At 42.4% G+C, this 25,956-nt stretch overlaps 1 protein-coding gene across 8 annotated transcripts in view; it reads left to right on the forward strand.

The window, feature by feature from the left end:
- The window catches only part of Kalrn (kalirin, RhoGEF kinase), a 638,378-nt gene that overhangs the window by 604,779 nt on the left and 7,643 nt on the right, over positions 1 to 25,956 (forward strand). For all 8 annotated transcript variants that reach the window (XM_013515182.1, XM_005386537.1, XM_005386534.1 and 5 more), the window contains 7 exons: positions 1,230 to 1,257; positions 1,709 to 1,880; positions 3,462 to 3,583; positions 4,233 to 4,364; positions 5,832 to 5,996; positions 7,644 to 7,722; positions 20,291 to 20,491. In XM_013515182.1, the coding sequence (XP_013370636.1) occupies positions 1,230 to 1,257; positions 1,709 to 1,880; positions 3,462 to 3,583; positions 4,233 to 4,364; positions 5,832 to 5,996; positions 7,644 to 7,722; positions 20,291 to 20,491 (899 nt within the window). The remainder of the gene's footprint in view (positions 1 to 1,229; positions 1,258 to 1,708; positions 1,881 to 3,461; positions 3,584 to 4,232; positions 4,365 to 5,831; positions 5,997 to 7,643; positions 7,723 to 20,290; positions 20,492 to 25,956) is intronic.

The raw sequence follows: 25,956 nt of genomic DNA on the forward strand, positions 1-25,956 counted from the left end.
GCTATTCTGCAAGGAACGTGGATGGTCAGGCTTCACTATGAAGGAAGGAAGAATCTTGCAAGATGAACTATGAGAGATAAGCCGCTTTAATAATAGGCTGCTTAGCGGAAGGAAGATACCTGAATTAGCTGATCTTTAGTGAATAGGTATTGGGTACTCATTATTTGTCAAGCATTGTGCTAAGCACTAGCCGTATATATTTCATTTAACTTTTGTGATATGTATCCCTGAAATTGATGAAGAAATTGATGTTAATTGGTGTTAGTTAAATAAATAGTATACAATCCCACCAAACAGGGTGGTAAGCCCTGCCTCTGTGACAAAGTCCACGTGTCTTCTACCATGCCAGGTTTGTAGCCTGGCCTCACCCTGGACTGATGAGAGGTAATAGAAAGGATGGGGCGGAGGGAGGGTATCCAAGTGCCTATGCTCTCAAGAAAGGGTAACTTTCCAGCATGGCTAATTGGCCAGAATGTTCTCCCTTGTGTGAAAGAGCTGGGTTGTCCCAAGACAGGCAGCATGGTGTGTAAAGGGCGCTCCAGCAGCTTCTCCTTGAGCCAGCTGTGAGCTTGGGCGAGTCACTGAGAGGGCCTGAAGCTCTGCCTGCCCTCTGGTACAGCACAAAGCTCACAACAGTTAGTGGCTTCCCATTGCCCTGCAGAGACCTGGGCTCCAAGAGGTTGTGTCGGGACAGGATAGACAGATAGACTTCTTTTTTCCCTTCAACCAGAGAAGCTCTGCATTCAGATGCTCAAAAGGAAGTTTCCTGTGCCAGGGGAAGGCGGGGGTGTGGAACAAAGACATTTGGAGGGAAACCATTGGGTTAGTTCACTTTAGTGACCCTTCCAGTTTGCTAGGGCTCAGGTCCTGGGTTTTTGAAAATTCGTAGCTGGGAAGAAGTAGTGCACAGCACTTGGCAGGGGAGAAGGGATTATGTGTGGGAGGGGAGGAAGGCAGCTGAGGAGAGGGAGGAGGGCGCCCACCCACAGATGGCAGACCTCCCGGGGACAATAAGCCTGTAGGGTGTAGGACGGAAAAGTGCCCGAGTGCCCTCTGTGCTGGAGAGGAATTTGTAACTGCGACAGTAGAGCAGCGCAGCGAGGGGGCCGGTTGGGCTGCAGCCGTCACCTCCTAAATGGTACTTTCTTTTCATTTCAGTAGGGCAAAAGACTCGTTCTCTCCTAGTTGCTTAGGATTCAAGCAATTTTCTGTTTCTTTGTGTTTTTCAGATCTTAAATCCAAATTTCATCCAAGAAGGTGAGTTACAAAGGGGTAGATCCGAGAATGTGAAAACTGGCTAAATAAATCACAGTATTTCTAGCATTAGGTAGAGACTTTAAGCCATGGCAACACCGTATCTATGGACAAAGAAAGATGTTATCATAAACTATTGAGTGAAAGACTATGACATGCACTATGTTTAAGGGGATTCAATTTTGGTAAGAAGTATGTTTGTATAATGTTCACAGTAGTTATCTCTGGATTATGGAGCTTTCCTTCCTTTTTGTTTTTATATATTTTCTAATTTATATACAATAAGCATTTAATATTCTGTTCAAAGGCACCCAGATGTTTCCACAGTGTAAGGCTGAAGGTTTTTGGAATTGCTATACAACATGAGTGGGGATAAGAATACTGTGTTTTTAAAAAGGCTATTTTACCCTAAGTGGAATACGGATGATGTAAATATATATCCATTTGATCACAGTGGCCCCAGAATTCCTCATGCCCTTAGTGGATGTGACCTGCTTGCTTGGGGACACGGTGATACTGCAGTGCAAGGTCTGTGGGCGGCCAAAGCCCACCATCACCTGGAAGGGTCCAGACCAGAACATCCTGGACACAGACAACAACTCGGCCACATACACAGTCTCCTCCTGGTGAGCTCATGGCCCCGTGTCTGCACCAATCTCAGAGCAACCTCTAGGGGCTCATTCTGGGCTGCAAATCTGTGTGGATTCCTAATCTCCCCAAGAGCTTCCCCCGGAGCCTATTTGAGACCCAGCACTTGACCTTCATCAGGAAATTGAGGGAAAAACTACAAGTGGCTTACACCCCCAACAGAACACTTTGTGCTGTAAGACTGAGGAGTGGCCTCAGCTGCCCACACTGCCACTGCATCCTGCCCCAGCCCACACAGCTAATGTAACTCAGCACCATGGACACACACCTGGAGCCAGCAGGAACTGTTTGGGAAGACTGCATTCTGGACCATGTAAAACAAAGAAAAACATAAACTTTTATATCTCAGGTCAAGTATGAGCCTTCACAGTCCCTGTCTTACAGCAACCCCATTAGATGTCTGTCCCTAAGGATCCCCAGGGAAATCTCTAAGTTAGGAGAGGTAGTGAAGGCTCCAGACCTGGGGCAGGAATATGTCGTCCAATCTGGACACTCTGGGGTGTTGTGTGCTCTTCAAGTTGCTGTGAAATTGATACAGTTAATTCCTGACCTAAGAACAAGTTTATAAGATGGGGGCGGGGGCGGGGGAGAACTCATTCTAAAATGTTCAATAGCAAATCAAGCTGCAATCATACTTCTACACAAAAAAGACCCTTTGACCAGACTTGCTTGTCTACCTCCCAACATTCTATTAATAATTATCACCGCTAATCATGAGCTTTACTGGGTACTGCTACTTTCAGTGGACAAACAGTAGCAAGTCCTAGCCATGTAGGACTCACTTAGGGAAGGAACACTTAAAATCAAGAAGCTTTTATCCATTGACTTACCGTCTGTGCATGTATGAAATAGAGAAAAATACTACCATTTCTTAACGTTCTCAACAGAGACCCCCAACCAGGTCAAACAACGTCTGTGGCCCCAAGGAACTTGGTGTGAGAGTCAGTGCTTTATGGGGAGCATGAAGAGCCCAGAATAGGTCCCAGCTGTGGGAAGGGGGAGGGCTGACCTGGCTTCGGATTTAACCCTTTCGGGGCAGTTCTTCCTTTGGGGTGCTCAGGACACCTACTGGGCCAAGTGGGGGAAATTAGCATGTAGATGAAGGAATTTACCTTTTCTTAATTCACTTAATTATTTTGAGGCAAGATTTGAAATACTTGAACATTTCATTCTTTAGTCTTCCCATATTTTTGTGCTATTCATTATTCATTTGTGTGGCTGAAAATAATGTAGGACAAAGGTGCTAGTGGTAATATATAATAGTAATTCTATTACAAACTGTACTTGTGTAGGACTTCATCTATTTCAAGCCATCTTCTATTTTTTATCTTATGTGCTTCCTTACTCTGCCCCCTCATTTCCACAAGTTTTATCCATATATGAGGTCGTGGGGATATAGAGGCAAAGTGGTCATCCAGGGCATGGAGGTCGGCACAGAACAGGGTAGCCCTTGGCCTACAGGCTCTCAGCTCAGCACACCATGTGCCAACCCGATGGGATTTTACCAGTCAGGAAATCGTCTCATGACGAGTCTGAAGGACATCCTTTTGTGTTCCTAGTGACTCTGGGGAAATCACCCTGAAGATCTGCAACCTAATGCCCCAAGACAGTGGGATTTATACCTGCATAGCCACAAATGACCATGGGACCACGTCCACATCTGCTACAGTCAAGGTGCAAGGTATAGTCTCTTGCTTTCTTGATAGTACTTCTAGGAATTTTAAAAACCACAGCATAACACTTACCATGTTACCATTTTTCAGCAGCTCAGTGGAAGTACCTTCATAGTTTGTGCTGCCATCCATCCATCCATCCATCCACAGAACTCCTTTCATCTCCCAAACTGAAACTCCATCCACATCCATTCAGTAGCAGCTCCTCATTCCTCCCTCCTACAGTCCTGGCCACCACCATTCTGCTTTCTGTCACTAGCAAGTTGTCAGTCAAACATTGTAAGTGAACATAGTCAAAGCTCCCCTGAATCCGGGGAAGAAATGCTCCTGTGTGAACATTCCAAAATAAAGTTTTGGCTAATGGGAAGAGAATGCATCTTTAATCTTTCCTAAGAACTCTCTGCCAACTACCACAGCCTCCTGCATGGTTCCCTGATCATGCTTCCTTCCTAGTAGGTAATGTTCAGCCTAAGGAAGACCATCAGACCACAGGGTGAGTCCCCAGTCACCTTGGGCCCAAAGAAAGGTGTGCTACCTGGTGGATGTCACAGGGAGCATTTGAAACTAGATTAGGTCACATTTCAAGGTGCCATTCTACCTAGTGGAAAATGCCAGCTTCTGCAGACACAGCCCTGACCCCTTCTTCTGTCTCTACAGGTGTCCCCGCAGCTCCCAACCGTCCCATCGCCCAAGAGAGGAGCTGCACCTCTGTGATTCTTCGCTGGCTCCCGCCAGCCAGCACAGGAAACTGCACCATCTCAGGGTACACCGTGGAGTACCGGGAGGAAGGTGCGCACCTTGCTCTTCTGTTTCCTTCCTCCAGAGAGACCCCTCAGGGACAGGAGCCCGAGCCCCCTCATCTCTGGATGCCTCATGGTGTCTTCCAACTCAGCACAGAGGCTTCTGGGCCAGGCTCCAGTTGCCTTGTACCTGAAAGCTTGGGCAGCCAATTTCACTAAGGGGCTCTAAACCTCCCCAACATAAATGCAACCCAAGTTGTGCAGAGTTCAAAGTGCAACCAAGTTGTGTGGAGTTCCAAGTGCCTTCACCGCACTGCTCTGCTTACCCCATCCAGACAGGGATGGTCCGGGCCTGCAGATGAGGAGGCTAAGACCACGGAGAGAACAAAGACTGTGGTCAGTAAGCAGCAGAGCTAGCGCTAGACCCCAGCTCTCTGTAGTCTGCTAATTTGCCATCTTTCTCCCAGAGCAATAACTGTGGTAGTGTGACCTGCACTCCACTCCTCTGCACCCACATACAATTTGTAGAACATATATATGTGTATCTATTTTAATTGCACAATTTAAAAAGTTGTGATTTAAGCTTTTAAAATTTGTTACATTTACATGCTAGAAGTGCATATATTTCCTTAGTAGCTGGAAACAACTGAACCTGCCATCTAGTTATTGAGAATTAGTTTTTAAAAGAAGCTTCCAGGTAGCTCTAATTGTTAATAACATGTCTGAACCACATTGTGAACTGAACAAATAGAAACTGCTTGTCCCCTCCCCAGCCCAAATCATCCCTCTCTATCTGTCTGGTTACTGTAAGTCTCCAGGCTTCTTTTTTATGGAGCAGGCCCTGGACAGTTGTCTTGGCATCTTTCTGAGGCCATCACTCTGGATCTCCCAGGTTAGCACAAGGCGTGAATGCTGAGCTGGGAGACACATTCCACAGAGCTCACATCTGCCTCAGCAGCCCTCACTAATAGTCCCTCTCCCTAACCAAGCTCTCTTGGGCAGACTGTTTAGTATTTCTGAGGCTCGGTTTCTTTTATGCTCATACCTCATTGATTTCTATGGGGTTAAGTGAGAGAATTCAGTGCGAAAGCTGTGATGAAGATGTTACATACACCTAGCGCTCGTTTCCAGTTTATTTCACCTCCCAAAGAGATATTTTCTCTCATTTTGTAACTAATTTATACTATTTCCTCCAGCTTAATTAACCCTTTGCCACATGTCCCTCTGTACTGTCAGTATTGTCTGCGTCTTCTGATTCTCACACTTGCACATCTGAGGGTGGTAGAATCCACCAGCTGACCTCTTCCATAACCATTAACAGTTCTTCAGTCACTTAGGATCTGGTTTAGACCCTGCCTGCCATGGTTGACCCACAGGCTTTCAGAGGCTGATGCAGTGACCACAACTATGCACTGAACCAGATTTATCCATTTTCCTTTCTTTGTCTGCTGAAGGTCTTTGAAACAATGTGGCTCTGGCTTTGTCTCTCTCCCTGTCCTCCAATACTGTGCCCTAGGTTCCCAGGTCTGGCAGCAGTCAGTGGCTTCGACCTTGGACACTTACCTCGTCATCGAAGACCTTAGTCCTGGGTGTCCTTATCAGTTCAGAGTCAGTGCCAGCAACCCTTGGGGAATCAGCCTTCCCAGCGAACCCTCGGAGTTTGTGCGCCTTCCAGAGTACGGTGAGTCCCAGGCAGGCAACGGGGGCGAGGCACCGGTCCCACTGTCACAAACTTACTGGCATCATCCGGCCACTGTGAGAAAGGTGACCTGGAGCTGCTTGGTAGCCTCAGTCAAGTGACTTTTCAGTGCCCAGCTAAGGGTTCTATGAAGTGGGACTCTGAGTATGTTGGTGCAGAGGTTAGGTCTGCCACCCTGGCTAATCCTGCACATGCAGCTTTCCTAAGAGGACCAGGTATCACCCCAGAAACAAACATGGAGGGAGTTATGAGCCATGGCGGTTCTCTGTGCTCCCCTTGGTGACAGGCCGACAAAGCCCGCTCTCACCAGGGACCTCTATAGGCGGCTGCCTTCCTCACAGCATCTGGGACAGTCCTGCTTCCCAACTTCAAACTGGGAGAGAACAGCAACCTGACTGAATGATTTTCCTACAAAATGAATATTTGATGCCCCCCCACACCCTCCTAGAATTTCTTTTGTCGGTGTGGATATATTTTTATGTAGCTTTGTTGAGAAATTAGCTAAGATATACTTATAACTAGTTGAACATGAATATTTTACAAACATGGTTTTTATTTTGCCTACCTTCACCGCAGGGGCATTTCGGGAGAAGAAACTTGCTAGCCAAAGGAGTATCCTAATATTGGTGATATTCCAGGCAGTGCAAGGAGGTGGCCTGTGTCTACTGAGTACAGGAGGGTGGGGCTGTCACTGCACTTACGTGGCGTAGGCCCGTGGCTCTTTGGGTTAAAGGAAGTCTGGAGTCCCCAGAGGACTCTGGGCCACTCCCCTTCCCCAGATGAGTCAGGACATGTTCTGTGCCACTGCCCCTTCTGCCAGCCTAGTCACTTCCCTCCCAGTGACTGTGTCTTGTTCCCACGAGCCTGTGACTCACTGAGAAACCATGGCTTTGGGTCTCTGTGTCCTCAGAAGTCAACTTGGTAAGCTACCTTGTGCTGCAGCCAGGCTGGGGTGTGGACAGCCTGAGGTGACCAATATGGGGTAAGAAGAGCCAACCTGTTCACATGGCTCCTCTTCCCAAGCTGCTCACTCAGTTGGCCTGGGTGGGCACGGTCTGTATCTTCCCGTGACTTTTCAGCATTGGTCCCCACAACACAGACATATATAGACCTGCATACTTGTATGTGTGTGTGTGTGTGTGTGTGTGTGTGTGCGCGTGTGTGTGTGTGTAAAGCTGCAAAGAATCACTGTAGACTAGGGCACTGGAGCAGCTCCTGCCAGCCAGCCTTCCTCTCCTCCTTCCTTGACCTGTACCTTTCCCCATCTTCATCCTCCCTACATCCCTGGTTCTCACTGGCTTTGCTAGGCCTTCAAACTGTTTTCCACTCTCCCTTCTTGTATGTCTACCAAATTTCTACTTTAAGCTATCAGAGCTACGTTTCTGATTGTCCTGAGTTTTCCTTTTGTATAGGGAGAAGGCAAAGAGTCTGACTCTGGAGTATCAATCTGTGTCAAGTCAGTTTTCCCTTGGAAGATATTTTAAAAATAACCTTCCCACTGCTATAGCCTCCATATTTGGGTGTGAGCATTGCTTTGTTGTCACATTGAGGCTCTTCTGTTAACCTCTTGTTTATTCCCATGTGAAATCCTCAGTGTTATCAATGGATTCTCTTGTCTCTCTCCCAAAGATGCAGCTGCAGACGGAGCCACCATTTCTTGGAAGGAAAACTTTGACTCTGCTTATACTGAGCTAAATGAGATTGGAAGGTAAGGATGGTTTTCTGTGAACACTTAGCAACATGACTACAAAAGAATGGCATGTTTTTGTCGTTCTTTCTTTTATTAATGTACATTCTCTATAGGAAGAGAACACCTCAAATATTTATGTTTTCTTTCTTTCTCAGAATTGTTTTAATTTGTGTTTGTACTTAAATTGGATGCTTCTCTTATCAGTCCTCAGCCCCTCTTCATTTATCTGCTTGTTTGTTTGTTTAGACAGGGTCTCAATATGTAGCCTAGCCTGGCCTCGAACTCACAACGATCCTCCTGCCTCCCAGTAGATGGGGTTACAGACCTGTGCCACCATGCCTGGCCTCTTCCTCTCTAATATAAGAATTTTCAGCCTCAAATTCTTTTAAGTACAATTTTCATTACATTTCCCAAGTTTTGGCATTTTCATTATTATGTTCTCAACTGATTCTCTGACCCAATTATAATGGAAAAAATGTTTTAATAGGTATGAATTTTTTTGTTTTGGTTTTGGTTTCTAGAGACAGGTTCTCAATATGTCCTTTAGGCTGGCCTTGAACTCATTTTGTAGTCCAGACTGGCCTCAAACTCACAGCAGTCCTCCTGCCTCAGCCTCCCAAGTACTGGGATTGCAGGCATGTACCACCACACCTGCTCTATGTACGAGATTTTTTAAGAGTTACCTTTTGTAGGGTGGGGCATGGTGGCACATGCCTGTAATCCCAGCACTAATGAGGCTGAGGCAGGAGAATCATTGCAAGTTTGAGACCAGCCTGGGCTACAAACATGAGCTCAAGGCCAGCCTTAACTGTATAGCAAGGTGCTGTCTCTAAAAGACCAAAAAAAAAAGAATTACCTTTTGTTACTGATTCCTAACTTAACTACATTTTGGTCACAGAATCTACTTAGTCTGTATGAAGTATTTTTTATCCTTATGTGTCTTAATTATTTCATTTTAAATTATGGTCTCAAGGTGTATCCATTTACCTATGAAGTACTCAAGTTTATCCTTCCTTGTGGTAGAGCAGTACTCCATTGTATATAAATGCCATATTTTCTTTATCCATTCCTGGTTTTTTTCCAAGCTTTAGCTATTATAAATTGGGCTGCTATAAACATGGGTGTAGATATATCACTGTGGTATAATGACTTTAACACTTGCATGAAGATGCCTAGAAGGGGAATAGCTGGATCAAATGGAACATCTAGTTTTAGTTTTTTGAAGAATCTCCATACTGAATTCCATAGTGGTTGTACCAACTTACACTCATACCAACAGTAGAGTGTTTCTCCCATAGCCTCACTGACATTTGTCATTGGTTGATTTCTTGATAATAACCATTCTTGCTGGAGTGAGATAAAGTTTCAGCATTGTTTTGTTTCTCAAATGACCAGTGATGTTGAACAGTTTTCCATATATTTATTTGCTGCTTGTATTTCTGCATCTGAAAAGTGTCTATTCATTTCAGATGCACATTTTGGATAAGGTGAATTGAGACCATTTACATTGATAGTTATAACTATTATGTATTGACTTATCTTTGTCATATTATTTTCCTGTTATTGGTTTGCTTTCTTTCCTCTCAGTTTAATTGCTTGCCTTGCCTGGTGGATTTATTCTATTGGGGTTCATGGAGTTGCGACTTCACTGTCTCTCTCTAGAATGTCCTTCAGAACTTTTTGCTGGTTTGGTGGTTATGAATTTCTTCAGGTGTTCTTTATCATGGAAATATCTTATTTCTCCATCAATTTTGAAAGATAGTTTTGTGGGGTACATCAATGTTGGTTGGAGCTTGATTTCTTTTAGAGCTTGAAATACTTCACTCCAAGCTCTCTCTGACTTAAGAGTTTGTGTTGAGAAATCTGCTGTGATTCTGATGGGCTTTCCTTGTTTCTTTTCTCTAACAGCTTTTAAGAGTCTTGTATTGAATTTCTGAAATCTGGACTATCATATGCTTTTGTGTAGTTTTTTTTTTTTCTGATCATGGATAATGGTGTTTTGTATGCTTCACTTACTGTATGTCACATTCTTCCATGCTCGGGAAGTTTTCTGCCATTATTTCTGTGAATGGGTTTTTATGCTCTTTGTGCTATCTTCTGATTTTTCTATTGATTCCTATCACACCTATATTATTCTTCTTTGCTTCATCTAGCAGCTTTTGGATTGATTTTTCATGGTCCCTTGCTGTGTTTAAGAAGTCTTTCATTTGATGATTACTAACTGCAAACCTGTCTTCTAGGTCTAATATTTTGTCCTCACATTGGTTGATTCTGCTGCTTATACTTTCAATGGAATTCTTAATCTTCTGGGTATGTTTTAATCTGTTTCTTGGAATCCAGTTCTTTCCTATGTTGGATATTCATGATTTCCATCATTTTCCTAAGCTCCTGGTTTTTTTTTTTTTATCTATATCTACTGTAGATTCGCTAACTATGTCCTTCATTATGGATATCATCTCTTTAATTATCTGTGCTGTTATTTCTGGTTTTTTTTTTTCCTAGAGATTCATTTATCTGCTTTGTTATTTCCACTGCTACCATTTCAGAAAGTTTAGCTGGGTGGATTTTATTTTTTCCACCTGGATGCCCCCTGGATGGGTGAACTAGAGGTCTGGGCTTTCGTCTTGCTTCCATGTGTTCTCATTTTCTATTTCTTTTGTTTGTTTGTATATATGTTTTCTTCATTGATGTTTGCAAATTGCTTATGGTAGGTAGTTTTATTATTAGTATTGAGACCTGTTTAGAAAATGACTACTTTTCAGAGATGTCTTCTAGGCATAGCTGGCTCTTGGCCTTTGAGTCTGTCCCAGGATCCTGCCTCTTCTCTTTATTAGGGATAAGAGGTTGTAGCTTGTTTGGCCTAGCACTAAGTTCCTTGGTACTGGACTGCAGTATTGTTTATGTCTCCCAGACAAGCTAGGTATTGGCATACAAGGATGATCATTTGATCACAGCAACTATGTCACCTTCGCTAGAGTAGTACTGATACAGCAAGTGAGTTCATCAAGAACGGAATTCACAAGAGACCAAAAGAACAGGATGGAACAAAGTTTTATTGAGCTAGCTGATGGACAGTCTCTAACCGGGAGCCAGAGAAGACGTCCACTCCAATCTGGGTCTCACCTTCAGTTTAAGTACATTTTAGGTTTCCATAGTAACCATTACCTCAGTTTTGGGAATCTTATAAGAATGCGCAAAGTTTATCACAGAGTTTACTTTTCCCAGCAGGTTGGACAGCCAAATTCCAAATGACCATTGCAGTTTAGCCTTTAGCCTACTTCCTAATCTGTCCTGTTTGTTCTGTTCCCATTTTATGACTTCTCTGCTTTAAGTGAGTTGATAACTAACCAAGGGGCTGAGGTGAAAAGTGGGAGTCAACTACAGCTTAAGTGAACTTTAAACGACTTCTCTTAATATGTAGTTAAAAACAGAAAATGGAGTCTCTCTTGCCCTATCAGTACAGTCAGCCATAACAGCAGTATCAAACACAGGCTGGAAAATAACATGCTGTGATAACTAATAATTTGCCACTTTTAGCATATATATATATATATATATATATATATATATATATATAAGATTTAAAGTTATGTAATAAAGTCTAAGACAAATCAGAAAATTATATACAATAAATTAGAATAATTTTACCCTAAGGGAAAAAATTAAAAGGGAAAAGAGGAAAAAATAAGAAAAAGATATCAGAAGCAAGGCTGAAGGACAGAGGAAATTACCCAAGTCTCAGAAAACTGGTGAAGAAAACAGGAGGGGAAGGAAAGAAGGAAAAAATAAAAACAGAGACAAAACAAAACAAAAGCTACAATGTTTACCCTCACAAAGAAACAAAAACAAATATCAGAGAAAAAACCCCAAATGAACAAAAACTTAAAAAGGGGAGAAAAAACACCCAAAAGCAAAGGGAAAAAAAAGATGATGAAGTTTTTCTGATTTCAAGCCTGTGGTTCTCTTCTGGGGTGTATGGTTTTGTGGCACTATCCAGTTCAAAGTATAACTCCTCTTGTTGGTAGACAAAGAAAGTGGGCAGAGCCCAGATCCATGCTGGAAAATCTCAGCTAGTCAGCATTAGATTAGGGTGTGTTGTTTGAGCTGGGACTTTCAAATCCATGGAAGTTCAAGCTGAACCTGACATCTGGTCATGGGGTTGGGACCCAAGCTTGTAACACTCATATCTCTTGTTGGCCTGCCCATGTCTCTCTGACCATGGTGGCGCCCATGATTGCCTCTCACCCAGTCACTGTGGGAATTTAACACTGGGAGCCCTGAGATGGAGACAACCAAAGACTGTTCTGAGTCCCAGACTCAATTGGCCCCTCCCTAAAATGGCATCTGACCAACCCTGTCTCCAGAGGACATTACAGGTGCTTGGGCTAGAGTCACTCACCAGCCACTGCTTCATTCCACTGATGCATTCCTCCCTGAAGGCTGTTGGAGTCACCCACTTTCACTGTGTCTCTGTGCATTCCATCTTCCTTTCTCATACCACAAGCCAGGAGCCAGGCAGGAAGTACAGGTTACTCCTTCCTTCTTCTGCATTATGATCTATCTGTTCAGTTTCTCTGTAGGCTCCAATTTTTCCTTCCAGTCCTTCCTGGGTCCCAGGGATCCACCTTTCTCCTTCTTTCTTTACCCAGTTGTTATTTTCCACTGTCTGGATTCCAAATCTTGGAGAGACTGATTTGTTGCTGCTTACCACTCCACCATCTTCCCTGAAGTCCAAGAGCATGTAATATTGATTCCTTGATTTTTGTTCAAACTTGCTTGATGGATAAAACATGATCAATTTTAATTTAAAAATTCCATATGTTCTTAAGAGAAATATATAATCATTAATTATTGAGTATAGGTCTTTATATATGTCCCTGTGTCAAGCACATTGGGCTTTTTGTTGTTTGGTTTGTCTGTTTGTTTGTTTATTTGGTGAGACAGGGTCTCACTATCCAGTCCAGGCTGGCCTTGAACTCACTATGTACCCCAGGCTGACCTCAAACTCATGGCAATCCTCTTGCCTCAGCCTCCCAAGTGCTGGGATTACAGGCATACACCACTACACCCAGCATAAGCACATTGTTTTATGGATATTTCTAGTGCAGATCTCTCTCTCTTTTCTCTCACTTTCTCTCTTCTCTCTCTCTCCCTCTCTTTCTGTATTTTAGTTAGAAAACACCTAGTATGTTCTCAAAAATAGAAAGGATAAAATATGATTTTTTAACATAACAATGAAAATATCTTACCTACAATATAGCTGATGAGGAAAGAAAAAGAGAGCTTCTGACTGTGCTTGCTTTGGTCCTGGCCTGCGTGAGAGAGTGTGGGTAGATTTTACACACTGCCACCCTCCCCGATGTATGAATAAAAGCACCCCAGAACAACAGGGCACTGGTATCCTCTCTATCTCAGGTTGATGTCTCTCCATGAAGCATGAAAGCTCCTAAGTGGTGTGATTGGGGCAGAGGTTGTTGGAGGAGCCAACATGGTCATTATTTCTATTTCTTAGACACAAGTTACAGGGTAATTCACTACCTGTTATAATAGCATTTTTCGTCAAAGAAAAACTTTAGTAGCCAAAAGAAAATAAAAGGCCATATGAAGTTTATGTCCAGATACTATGCAAATATGACTTAATCTGAACTTGCAACATGATGAGATCATATCTGGGCAGGTTTCCAGTCAAGTACAATCAAGCTCAGGGAGGTCAAGCAATTCCTCAAGGCCCCACAGTGAGGAAGAGGGAGGCAGCATCCAGCACTGGACTCATGCTAGTTTTATCAGCATGTTTGCAGCAGATGTTTCTCATTGTAGCAATTGTTATTAAAAATAAGCTCTAGTCCAATGAATTCTAGTTTGCTTTCTTACACTGAAATGTGTTGATCTAGATATGACCCTAATAATGAGCAAATCAAAGCCTAGCTGGTTCTGAATGAAATTGGTTTGATCACTTGGATGCACCAATTACTTCTTCCCTGAGACAGAATCTGCTGTTGATAGCCAAGCATAGCCAAGCTTTATAAAGCTTTTTATAAAACCTAAAACAGTTGTATGTTTTGATATTTCTCCAAGGAAAGACCAACTTTCTGAGCTGTTCAGAGTACTAAATGTTTCTGCTTTTGTTTTTTTAATCTTCAACAGCCTGAAAGTTTTAACTCTCTCTTTAAGTATAGCTCTTATATTTTCAAAAGATCCTTTCAAAATGTTAACCATTACCAGAGTAAAAATAAAACACGATTATTCATGTGCTAGGGCCTTAGGATGGAGCTAGGCCCTAGGATGTACCAGGGCCTAGACACATGTGCTAGGGCCTTAGGATGGAGTCAACTTTCTTATCGCACCTAAGCCTAGAATTCTGGGCCTGTATTCTGGACTATCCTATTAGAAAGAGCTCTCCAAGTTTTGTCAGGCAAAATTATTGACTTTATGGAAGCTGAAGTAAGTCAGCTTCTTGGTGAATTTGTGTGGACTTTAGTAAGCTTGTAGCTCTACTTTATATGGGACCTTCACAGCTTCTTTCTGCCCCTTTTGTACTCCATTTAGCCTACTAGGCTTAGGGTGGGTGCCAAGACAGTCAGTGGATTAATTTAGTAATCACATACCCTTAATCCCAGCATCACACACTCCACATACAGCCTCTGAAAAAGCCCCACGTATGACTGTATGGAGTTTTGGGGGACATCTAGACACAAGCCATCACATCTGGTTAAAAAAAAAAAAAAAGAATCTCTAGCAGAATTGCTGCTGGGCAGGGCAAGGGTGGGCTAGAGCTGAGTTGTTGAGATAAGGCTGGCCTCAAACTCACAGTGATCTTTCTGCCTCAGCTCCCCAAGTGCTGGGATTACAGGCATTTACCTCTACACCCAGCCAAAAATGTAATATTTTGTTCTTGCAAAATGGATGGAAATTCCAGTATCCCTACCCACAAGGGACCAGTTCCACTGAGAAGTGAACAATGGAAACTCAAAATTTTAAAAACATTTGGGGAAAAAGAAAATTAGTTCTCTGTTAACTGGCAAGTATTCCAGTGGGACTCCATTTTGGATGTATTGTATTGTATGTACATGTGCGTGGACCAGAGCCTACTTGGTTTTATGAGGTTCAGAAAAGATGTTTGGAAAATTTTTTATTTTTTAATGTATTTCAAAATAAAAGCCCACTGGAATTCAAAATAAAATAAAATACACTCGTCAGTAATAAAGTATTATTTTTAAAACCATTGTTTAAGAAGAGATATCTGCATTCCTATAGCACATCCACAGGAGGAAAGACCACTCAAGCACAGCATATTTAACCAGAAATAACTACATCAGCATCACTGCAGTCTGTGGGAGCTGGCATTGCTCTCTGGAAATGTTACATGGTCCAAACTGATGGTGGTGCCAGGCCTCCAGGCAAGGGTGGCAGTTAAACACAGGCATCGGTTTATACTGCCCGAGACTACACTAAAACTACTGATATCAGGGAGATACAACTCCCACCCTGCTGGATGTCAGAGGCGTGGAGCTCATGTTCCCTGAATTCAAAGAATGAATTCTAAGGAACAACAGAAGTTAAGAGTAGGAAAGGGTTATTGAGAGATAAATGCAGGATGCACTCAAAGAGGAATGTGGGTGCCCAAAGGAAGGAGGCATATATACAGCTGGGAACTGGGGATCTTCTGTGTTTTGGGGGAGGTAGAAATCCATGGAATTTGATAATCTATATTCTTAGTTTTATTCTTAGTTTTAGTCTTAATGTGTGAAAGAGGATGGTCCCCACCAGTGAGATTAAGGTCTACTTCTGTGGGAAATCCCCAAAGAGTGGTACCAATGACAGTATAATCTCAAGCTTCCATTCATCCCTTAGGGAAGTGTGTAAATCTGGCCACTGTGACTTTAATCTGGTCTTGCCTTCTTCAGACGCGCTTCCAGCCACAGTTGTGATGTGTTCTCATCTTCTGTACTGACTCCCTCAAGGGCCCAGCCCTCTCTAACTGCCTATTCATTTCTATCTAACTTAGTTGCTCATAACTACGACAATGGAATGTTCTAAGCAGCCACATTAGACAAAAAGGCAATGCAACATTAGAAGCAGAAAAACAAATGGAAGAGTAACATATAACCCAGGAGAGCTCAGAAAACTCAATCTGTGTCACAGCATCGCACGAGAGCCGGTGAGACGAGCGCAGCAGAAGCACATCAGCACTGCATGATCAGCAGCAGCAGAACCACTGGAGTAGGCATGGGGAGGGCACCAACATGGGAGGGAAGGCAGGCTGAGCCCGCCTGAGAAGACAGTGCCTCGGGAGGGAGCGAACACAGATGCCTGTGTCCCACCTGCCACATATGCTTTCAATGTCCAGAATACAATCTATAATTAAGGGGCTGGGGATTTAGCTCAGCGGCAAAAGCGCCTGCCTGGCAAGCGCAAGGTCATGAGTTCAGTTCCCGGTACCGGAGAAAAACCAAAAAAAAAGAACAATCTATAATTAAGCAACATAAAAAAACTCAGGAAAATATGAAAAATTCTCAGAGAAAAAAAAACAAATAACAGGTACCAGCATTGAGATGACCCAGCTGTTACAATGATCACAACTTAAAGCACCTATTTTAACCACCTTCCTTAAGGTAAAGGTGAATACTCTTGAAAAGAAATGGAAAACAAGATATCATTGGCAGAGAAGGAGAAATTTTTTTAAATAAAAATTATATAAATAAAAAATACAGTATTTGAAATCTTCAAATTCATTCGATGGGCCCAACAGTGGAATTGAGGCGATAGAGGAGTCAGTGGAATGGAAGAGAGATTACACCCTCTGAAGAATAGAGAGCCAGGCATGGTGGCACACACCTGTGATCCCAGCATTCAGGGAGGCTGAGGCATTAGGGTTGCTGCCAGTTTAAGGCCAGCCTGGGCTACATAATAAGTTCAAAGCCAGCCTGAACTACATAGCAAGGCTGAAAAAAAAAAGAATAGAGAGAAGAATATTTTTAAAATATTGAATGCAATTACAGGAACTTGTGGGAAAATATCAAAAACGTGTAACATTTATGTCATTGGAACCCTTGAAAGAGAGGAGAAAGTGATTGGCACAGAAAAATATTTCGAAGAAATAATGGCATAAAATGTCCCCAAATGTTGTGAAAGACACAAATTTATAAAGAAGTTCAGTGAAGCCTAACCAGAGTAAACTCAAACAGAAGCATGCCCAGACATATTGTAACCAAACTACTGAAAAGTAGTATGGAGAAAAAAACAACAGATTATGTTGGAGACCACTACAAAGTCACTCTGAGCAGGATTTAATATTAACCAATTGGCTTTCCAATTGGTTAATTTCCAATTTCCACTTGTGAATCTGTCCAAGGCCTAGGCTCCTTATCTGGAAATGCCGCACTCATAGTAAGTGAACCTCTGTGAGTCACTTATCGCCACTAGAACCTGTAGTGGTGGATGAAGCCAGAAAGCCTCAAAGGATAAGACAAGATCACAGCCAAGGACACCTGGGTCAGATCTCAACTAGATGAAGACTATAGCCTTAGGCATCTCATTCTTCAGTGGATTAACGTCATACCTTATTTAGAGAAGTCCTTGAGTGGTTCTGCCCTTTTGAGTACTCCCCTCCCTTCTTCTGATAACCAAAATAAATATGGGTGGCCCAGAGAAGGTCATGGTCTTAGCCCTGAAAGAATCTTGAATTATGTGAGAGGGCTTTGATCCTCCTGGGGCCCTGAAATCATTCCATTTGCCTCTTTTTATTTAGCCTTCACCATACACTCATTCAGCAGATTGTGGACCTGATCAGCCCAAAATAACTGAGGGATATTATCAACCTCATAAGATTGCATTAGCGGGGCTGGGGATTTAGCTCAGTGGCACAGTGCCTGCCTGGCAAGCGTGAGGTTCTGAGTTCAATTCCCGGTATTGGGGGAAAAAAAACAAAACAAAACAAAACAAAAAAAAGATTACATTGGGGGAGCTGTGACTTCAATAGCTACTGACTTCTCATCAGAATCCAGGGGGCCCGGAAGGCAGTAGAACCAACATCTTTAAAGTGCTGAAAGAAAAGACCCAATGAAAATTCTAAATCTAGCAAAAGTATCACTCAGATGGTAAGGTGCAATAAATGAGTCACAATTAAGAAGTACTGAACACTTGTAGAAAATCTCCAAAATGAAAGATTTTTTTTAAAAAACAGGAAAAAAGGAAACCATGCATAAAAGACTTCTAAAACCTCTCATTAATATCCTTAAGTAAGAGATGATATTACTATGTTATTTGAAATTATCAAATAAGTACATAATATGACAAAAACATTCAGAGAACAATCATAGGCTGTTGGAAATGAAACCCTTCATAGAAAGGCAGGGAGAGATGAACACATTTTCCAAAAATGAGAGCTACAAGGGAAGGAGATGGAAAACAGAATAGGAAGAGTTAGAGAACGACATGAAAAGATCCAATATCTGAATAACAGAAATTCCAGAAAGGGATAATGGAGGGGAGCAGAAGAAGGAATTATTTCTAAAAAATACAATATTCTCAATAAAGACCTCATACTTGCTGGTGGAGCCAGTGTCCTGGGGTGCCACAGACTGCTGGCTCGTCCAGCACAGGAAAGCAGCCTCCTGCAGGACTGGGGAGCTGCCCTGTCTCCTCACTCACCTTCCTTTCTCCGCTACAATTGGGGTCGCTTCTGCTGAGCTTTCCAACTGCCCTCTGGAAGGCTACACCTGCATGTGGGAGCTGTTCTCTTAGGTGTGGGTGATTTTGTTAGATGTGATACTGGCTGGGGGGGGTTATATAGTTTTATAGAGAGATATAAACTGAAGTCTTTATGAGTGAAAGGACATGGTATTTAGATTTGGCTTGAAATATTCCAGAAAAAAAAAGCAGGAGTTTCAAAAGGAACAAAAGAAACAAAACTGGTAAAATCTTGATTCTTGAAACTGGGAGCAGAGGACATCCATGCTCTTTACTTTTGTATGTATATTAGAAATTTTCCTTAATATAAAATGAAAATTTTGCTTCTTTAAAAATTTTTTTACAGTTATCATCAAATAGAATCCCTCACTTAATATTAGTTATTGTTACACTTGATCTTAGCCAAAAGGCCGAGAAGCAATAGTTATTGTTGTGTTTTATAGAAAAATATTCTTAGAAAAGAAAACCAGAGCCAGGGATATAGTTCAGTGGCACAAGTGCCTGCCTAGCAAGCACAAAGGCCTGAGTTTGATTCCCCATACCAAAAAAAGAAAAAAAGAAAAGAAAATCAGCCGGGCGTAGTGGTGCACACCTATAATCCCAGCACTCAGGAGGCTAAAGCAGGAGGGTCCTTGTGAATTCAGTACAGCCTGGGCTACAAAGTGAGCTCAAGGCCAGCCTGAACTGCATAGTGAGACCGTGTCTCAAAAAGACCAAGAAAAAAAAGAAAGAAAATGAGAAGATCACAGCTGACCACACTGACATATCAATGTTTTCTGGTGGAAGTATGTCGGATAATAGAGATTACAGGCCAGCCTGGGCTACAAAGTGAGCTCAAGGCCAGCCTGAACTGCATAGTGAGACCGTGTCTCAAAAAGACCAAGAAAAAAAGAAAGAAAAAAAAAGAAAACCAAAGGGCTGCTAGAGTACTCACCTAGCATGTATGAGGCCTGGGTTCAAACCCCAGTACTGGAGCCAGGCTTGGTAGTGCATGCACTGGGGAAGCTGAGACAGGAGGATTGTCAAGAGTTTGAGGCCAGCTACATAGTGAGTTTGAGGCCAGCGTGGGTTATATAGCGAGATCCTATTTCAAAAAACAAAAATAAACAAGCCAGTACTGGGGTTGGAGGACAACCAAGAAAAAGAAAATAACCTGTGTTTGATGTTCAAAGTATATTGGCTAGCTGGATGTGGTGGCACATGCCTGTTATCCCAGCTCTCTAGAGGCTGAGGCAGGAGTATCACCAGGAGTATCACCAGGAGTGTGAGCCCAACCTGGGCTACATAGTGAGTTGAAGGTCAGCCTGGACAACATAGTGAGGCCCTGTTTCAAACAAACAAACAAAAATGTATTGGATAAAAACTGATATTAGTTGCCCTTTTGCACCTCAAAGACTTACAATGCTAAGTAGGGAAAAATAGGTTTTCTGAATAGTAATATCACAATTTAAAAATACAGGAAAAGATTCCTAATACAGATTGAGTATCCCTTACGCAAAATGCTTGGAATCAGAAGCATTTTGCATTGAGGATTTTTTTAAATTTTGGAATATTAGTGTATACATACTGAGATACCTAAGTCTAAATATGGTATTTATTGATGTTGCATCTATAACTAACCCACACATCTTGAAGGTGAAGTTATGCAGCATTTTTAGTGTTCCTGCATTTTGATTATGGCTCATCATGTGAGATCAGGTGTGGAATTTTCACTTGTGGCGTGATATCAATACTCAAAAGGTTTCAGGTTTTGATGCATTTCGGATTTCAGACTTTGGATTAGGGATGCTTGACTTATGTTATCATCTGAGTTCTTTACACAAGACTTTCCACATCCCTGGATAAAATGACACCTAGTTGAGAAACCTTGGGACATTCTCTCCCTTCTGTTTTCCAGAGGCCGTTTCTCTATAGTGAAGAAATGCATCCACAAAGCTACCCGGAAAGACGTTGCTGTGAAATTTGTGAGCAAAAAAATGAAGAAAAAAGAGCAGGCTGCCCACGAGGCTGCCCTGCTTCAGCACCTTCAGCACCCCCAGTACGTCACTCTGCATGACACCTACGAGTCCCCCACGTCCTACATCCTGATTTTGGAACTGTGAGTACAAGTGCTGTCTCTCTGGCCTGGTCCTGTCTGTTCAGGCTGTGTATTTCCTACAAGGAACAAGAATGGTTACATTTCCTACAGTGGCTCCTAGTTTGCAAAGTGCTGCATATAACATACACCTTCCCATTTTATATAACTGTTATTCCCATTCTATAGATTAGAAAAGTAAAGAAAAGAAGGTCCTTAAAGCTAGACCTTTAAAACTAGGACATAAAGATCCCAGGACTTGAACCACACCTTTCTCAGTCCAATTATCTTTTTTTAGTTTCCCTTTATTTTTGATTGACACATAATGGTGTAATATTTATAGGATACAATGTGATGCTTCAATACATGTATACCATTGTATAATGATCAGATCAAGGTATCTAGCATATCCATCACTTGAAATATTTACCATTTGTTTGTGGTAAGAACACTGAAAATGGTCTCTGTAGCTATTTTGAAATACAGTCACCGTACTGTGCAGTACAACACCAGAACTGATTTCTCTGGTTTAACTGTAAATTTGTACCCATTTCTCTCTCTGGTGTTCATTTGCTTCCTCTTGTGGACTCTTGGCTTGGGCAGGAGTTTAGGAAGAACTTACCAACCGTGGGCTGGTTGACAGATGTGGAGTAGAAATGAAATTGGAGAGGGGTTTGTGCACCCATCCTCTGTGGCAGCTGCATCCAGTCTGCTGCCCAAGGAATTCCTCTAAGGTGGAACTTGATCTTCAAAACGTTTCACTTATTCCAGATTCTCTAGAGAACAGGCAAAAAAAGATAGTTTTTTTCCCTGAAAGAGCTAAAAGTTGAACCAGGAAGACCAAGAGATACACAGATGATTTCTGTAGAGCATGACAACACTAAGAAAGAAATCCAGCACTAGCGCAGGTTGCTGTGAGAACATAGACACTGCGGGGTTAGACTTGGGGTCCAGAGAAAATGTGTAGGGAGGCGGGGCCTGAGCTGAACTATTGAATCTTAGCTGTGCTTGGCTGTGGTCTCGCTTTGGCGGTTATCAGAACTGTTGGTGGACCACAGGCCAGTGGCACAATGGCTGCTGTGTCTAACTATGAATCAGAATTGCTGGTGGAGCTTTTCTGAGATTCTGCTAGTTTACGGTTGGGTGTAGACATCTCCATTATCCAAAATTCCTAGGTCAAACTTGGCTAAGACTCTAGGCCTGGAGCAGTGTTAGCAGGAGCCTCTATCTTCACTGCTTTTAGAAGTTCTTAGGGGCACGTTTACCAGCACTGCTCCTTTCTACTCTACTCTTCCCACTCCTACCCCACCCCAGGAGGGTGAGGGGAAGGCAGCAGAGCCTTCACCAATCCCAGCCTTTGCTCCTGTAAGGAAAGTAGAAGAGACCAGTGGGGTGGAGCAAGCTAGAGGAGAAGATGAAAATCCAGCTGAGGAAGGTTCAGCTGTCATCCAGAGTAACTGGGTCGAGATCCTCTGCCTGGGCATTTCCTGGGATGTCCCTTTAGCAGTGCAATGAACATTGACGATTGTCACTTTGTGTTGTAAAAAGGCACAGAGTGCCTAAAGATAGCTACCACTGATTGAGCATTTATTTCTACTACCAGTTATGCTTAAGTGCCTGTTTCCCCTGATCTTTGCACAATCCTCATAATAAAGTAGGTATGATTATTTTGCTGTGGTTATCATTATTCCTACTTTAAAGTGCACTGCAGGGGAGCCAGAGCACAGAGAATTTAAGTGACTCTCCTCCAGCCTCCAGGCAGCTGGTAGCAGAACCAGGATCCAAACCCAGGCAGGGCTGGCTCCACATAGTATGTTCTCAATCAGGCTTTAAAGTTGGGAAGTTGCCAAAAAGGTACAGGATTCAACAAGGAATCAAGAAAGTCAAGGACAAGCTTGGCTTACTTTATATTTTCCCCTAACTGAAAACTGACAAATAAAAGTCGTTTGTGGAGCCAGGAATGGTGCATATAGCTAATTGGAAGGTTGAGGTGGAGGGCATCACTTAAGCTCATGAGTTCAAAACCAGCCTGGGCAACATAGTGAGACACTCTCCATCTGAAAAAACAAAACAAACTGGTTTTGGTATTTTAAATGTATTTTCATACTTGGTGATTGAGACCACTACAAATTGGCTGTGATCAGGATTTGTATTAACCTATTGGCTTTCCATGTTTACTTGTGAGTCTACCCAAGACCTAGGCCCCTTGTCTGGAGATGGCAGCCTGTAATGGTGGGTGAAGCCAGGATGCCTCGAAGGACAAGACAAGGCCACAGCTAACCACATGTGGCTCCAACCTCTCTTAGCTAGATAAAGACTGTAATGACAGGCAGGTCAATCCTGTGGTGAAGGCCTTGTTGGAGATAACACAGTTCTCTTAAATTAACATAATATATTACTTGGAGAAGTCCTTAGAAGGATTCCCAAGTCCTACTCAGATTTCTGCGTTTTCTTCAGTATTCCCCTCCTTTGTTTGATAACATAATAAATATGGGCTGCTTAGAGAAGTTCTTTGTCTCAGTCCCCAGAGAATCTAGAATTCTGTTAGAGGGTTTTGATCCTCCTGGAGCCCAAAATTCAAACCATGTGTCTCTTTTATTTAAACTTTAGCCATCCACTCATTTGGGAGACTGCAGACCTGATCAATCTGCAGTAACTAAGGAACACTATAACTTATTGTATAAAAAATGGGTTTGGATTGCCTTCTTCTTAGTTCATCACTAAATATAAGGCTACTGAGAGTTAACATTCTCATGTATAATTCTATAGAAAAGGTGGAGCTAAAAAAAAAAAAAGAAAAGGTGGAGCTAAGTTATATTTCTATTTAAAAGGAATATATTTTACATTATTAAAAAAAGGAGTAATTTGTCCAAATGCAGAAATTGTATAAAGTTTGTTTTAAAGGTAAACTTAAAAATGGCTGGGTGTGGTACACACACTTGTAATCTCAGCATTTGGGAGGCTGAAGCAGGAGGATTGCCTCAAGTTCAAGGCCAGTCTGAATGATGTAGCAAGATTCTGTATCAATTAAAAAAATATATACATATATGTTTCTTAAGTATTTGCTAATACTTAAGAGGAGCATGACAAATACTCATAGATACAACCTTCTGACAAAACTAGACTTAATATTTTAAGGTTTCACAGGTTATGCTCCTGCCAGTTTTGTATTTTCTTTGCAAGACTCTGTTTCCTAGCATGCTACAGGAATATGCCTTTTGGAAGACAACCTGAACAATGTTTTAAGACGATTGGCCATGCTCCGTAAGATAGATGAGATGTGCTACTGACTTCCGAGATCCAGGGGAAATTACAATAGATGGGATTAAGTCCAACTGCTCCTACTTCAAGATGGTGTAACTGACCTTCTGGATGTTCAAGAACCAAAACCTATGACCAAAGCTCCAAGAGATGAAGGGGATAAGGGGACAGCCAATATTATGGCCCTTGCCCTCCGAGATTAGCCAGGATCCAGGGTATGACAGGAGCCCTTTGAAAGGGTCCTGCAACTCTGGTGAGCCTCCCAACCTCCTGAGCATGGGGCTTGTTGGACCCAGTGCAGAGAAGCTGACAACATGCACTCCATAAAAAGGAGGCTCACTATAGATGGAGACGTCCCCAGGCTTCCAAGGGAAGCCATATGAGCAAGCAAGACCATGACTCGTCCTGGTAGATGAAACAACTGGTAGTAGAAAAAACTGAGGGAGCCAAAATCCTCATCACAGGCCCCAAAAGGACTCCTGTGGAGCCTTGACTGAGTTTAACAATGAAGAGAGGTTAATTTTGATTGCCTAATTGGTCTAAACACCCACAAGGAAAGTACAACCAGAGTGTAAAATAGTATCATTAAAAATAAAGGACAGAGTTTCATGCTATTCCTCCATGCAATTAAGGAGGATAAAGTACCTCATGGAGGAATGACAATTGTTACAGCATGGACACCACTGCAGGGTTGGTGGACAACTAGAATCCTGGGCTCTGCCCATTAAAGGCACCATTGGTATTTCCTTCTAGAAGAGTAAGGGACTTAAGTGCCACTTTTGCTCAAAATCGCAACTCTTCACTTGGGACTACAAATGCCCAATGAGTAACTAAAAATAGAACAAAGCTTGACCTTCATTTTGTGTCCTTGGTTACTGCAAAATTTTGGGTCAAATCCCTTCTCAGCTCGGCATAAAGATGTATTAGTCGTTTAGGGAGTATCTTCCTAACAGCTGAAACAACTGGATCGACTGGCCCGAGTTTACATGTTCACCTCCCCCTACAAGACTGAGCATACTGAGGTAAGGGATGCACAGGGACATGCAGCTATACCTGGAAGCCTCCAGCCCTTGTCCTAAACCTGTGATCACCTGGATTCCAGGAAAAACTGAGCCCCACATGACTAAACCTCTGTGAACAGAGACAATCCTTTATTGGTCATGGACTCAGCCCTCAGCCATGAAGGTTCCAGAGCTATGAAACCAGGACTGAGATAATGACCAGCCTACAAGCTGACCCTTAAAAGCCAGCCTCCCACCATTGTGGGCAGACCAGCCTGATCGCCTTCCTCAGAGCGAGCCCCTCACTCTCCAGGGCCCTTTCTTTTTTTCTTACTCACCTTTGTTAATGAGTTCCTTACCATTTTCTCTTACTTTTTAAACTACAACTATTCCCTGGTTTATCTGTTTTTTGTTTTGTTTGTGAGAGCTAGAGGCATAGGTTGGTATGGAGCCCTTGCCTGGTATGTAGGAGGCCTATACGGAAGGGAAAAAAAAAAAGCATTTGCAAAATATATGGGATGGCTTATTGACACTAGGATCTGGTTAATCTGAATATTGCCAATATCTTTCTTGGTGAAGGGTATCTTTATTTTGTAATCTAGCCCTTTAAAGGGGTATCAGAACATTTTTCTTATGAACAATTTTTATTTTTAAAAAATAATTCCTTTTTTAGAGCAATTTTACATAAAATTTTAGAGCAGGTTTACACAAAATCTAGAGGAAAGTACACAGGCCTTCCATTTACCCCCTCTCCTCACGTATGCAACCCACAGAGTGGTGCATGCGTGACAGCCCCATGTCCACAGTTTACATCAGGATTCAAGCTTCATGTCACATAAACCATGAGTTTGGAATGTATTTTAAAAAAAAACAAAACGCTGATTTTTTTTTTTTTTTTTTTTTGTCTTTTTGAGACAGAGTCTCCACTATGCAGTTCAGGCTGGCCTTAGACTCACTTTATAGCCCAGGCTGGTCTTGAACTTGCAACAACCCTCCTGTCTCAGCCTGCCTGCTAATATTACAGGCATGTGCCACCATGCCTGGCAAAACACTGATTCTTAAACAAGGTCGTAGGTATTTCCTTCTTGCACTCACCACATTTGTAACTTTATTTTAGTTCTGAACATTGCACTTTCTTTGGGTTCTAAGGTTTGCATGTGTTACAGTATTGATCTTCACTTGCAAGAGAGATGTTAGAGACTTGAAAGCTTCACAAATACCTCCTTT

The sequence above is a fragment of the Chinchilla lanigera genome, unplaced genomic scaffold (assembly GCF_000276665.1).
Source record: "Chinchilla lanigera isolate Chin_1 unplaced genomic scaffold, ChiLan1.0 scaffold00026, whole genome shotgun sequence".
Lineage (NCBI taxonomy): Eukaryota > Metazoa > Chordata > Mammalia > Rodentia > Chinchillidae > Chinchilla > Chinchilla lanigera.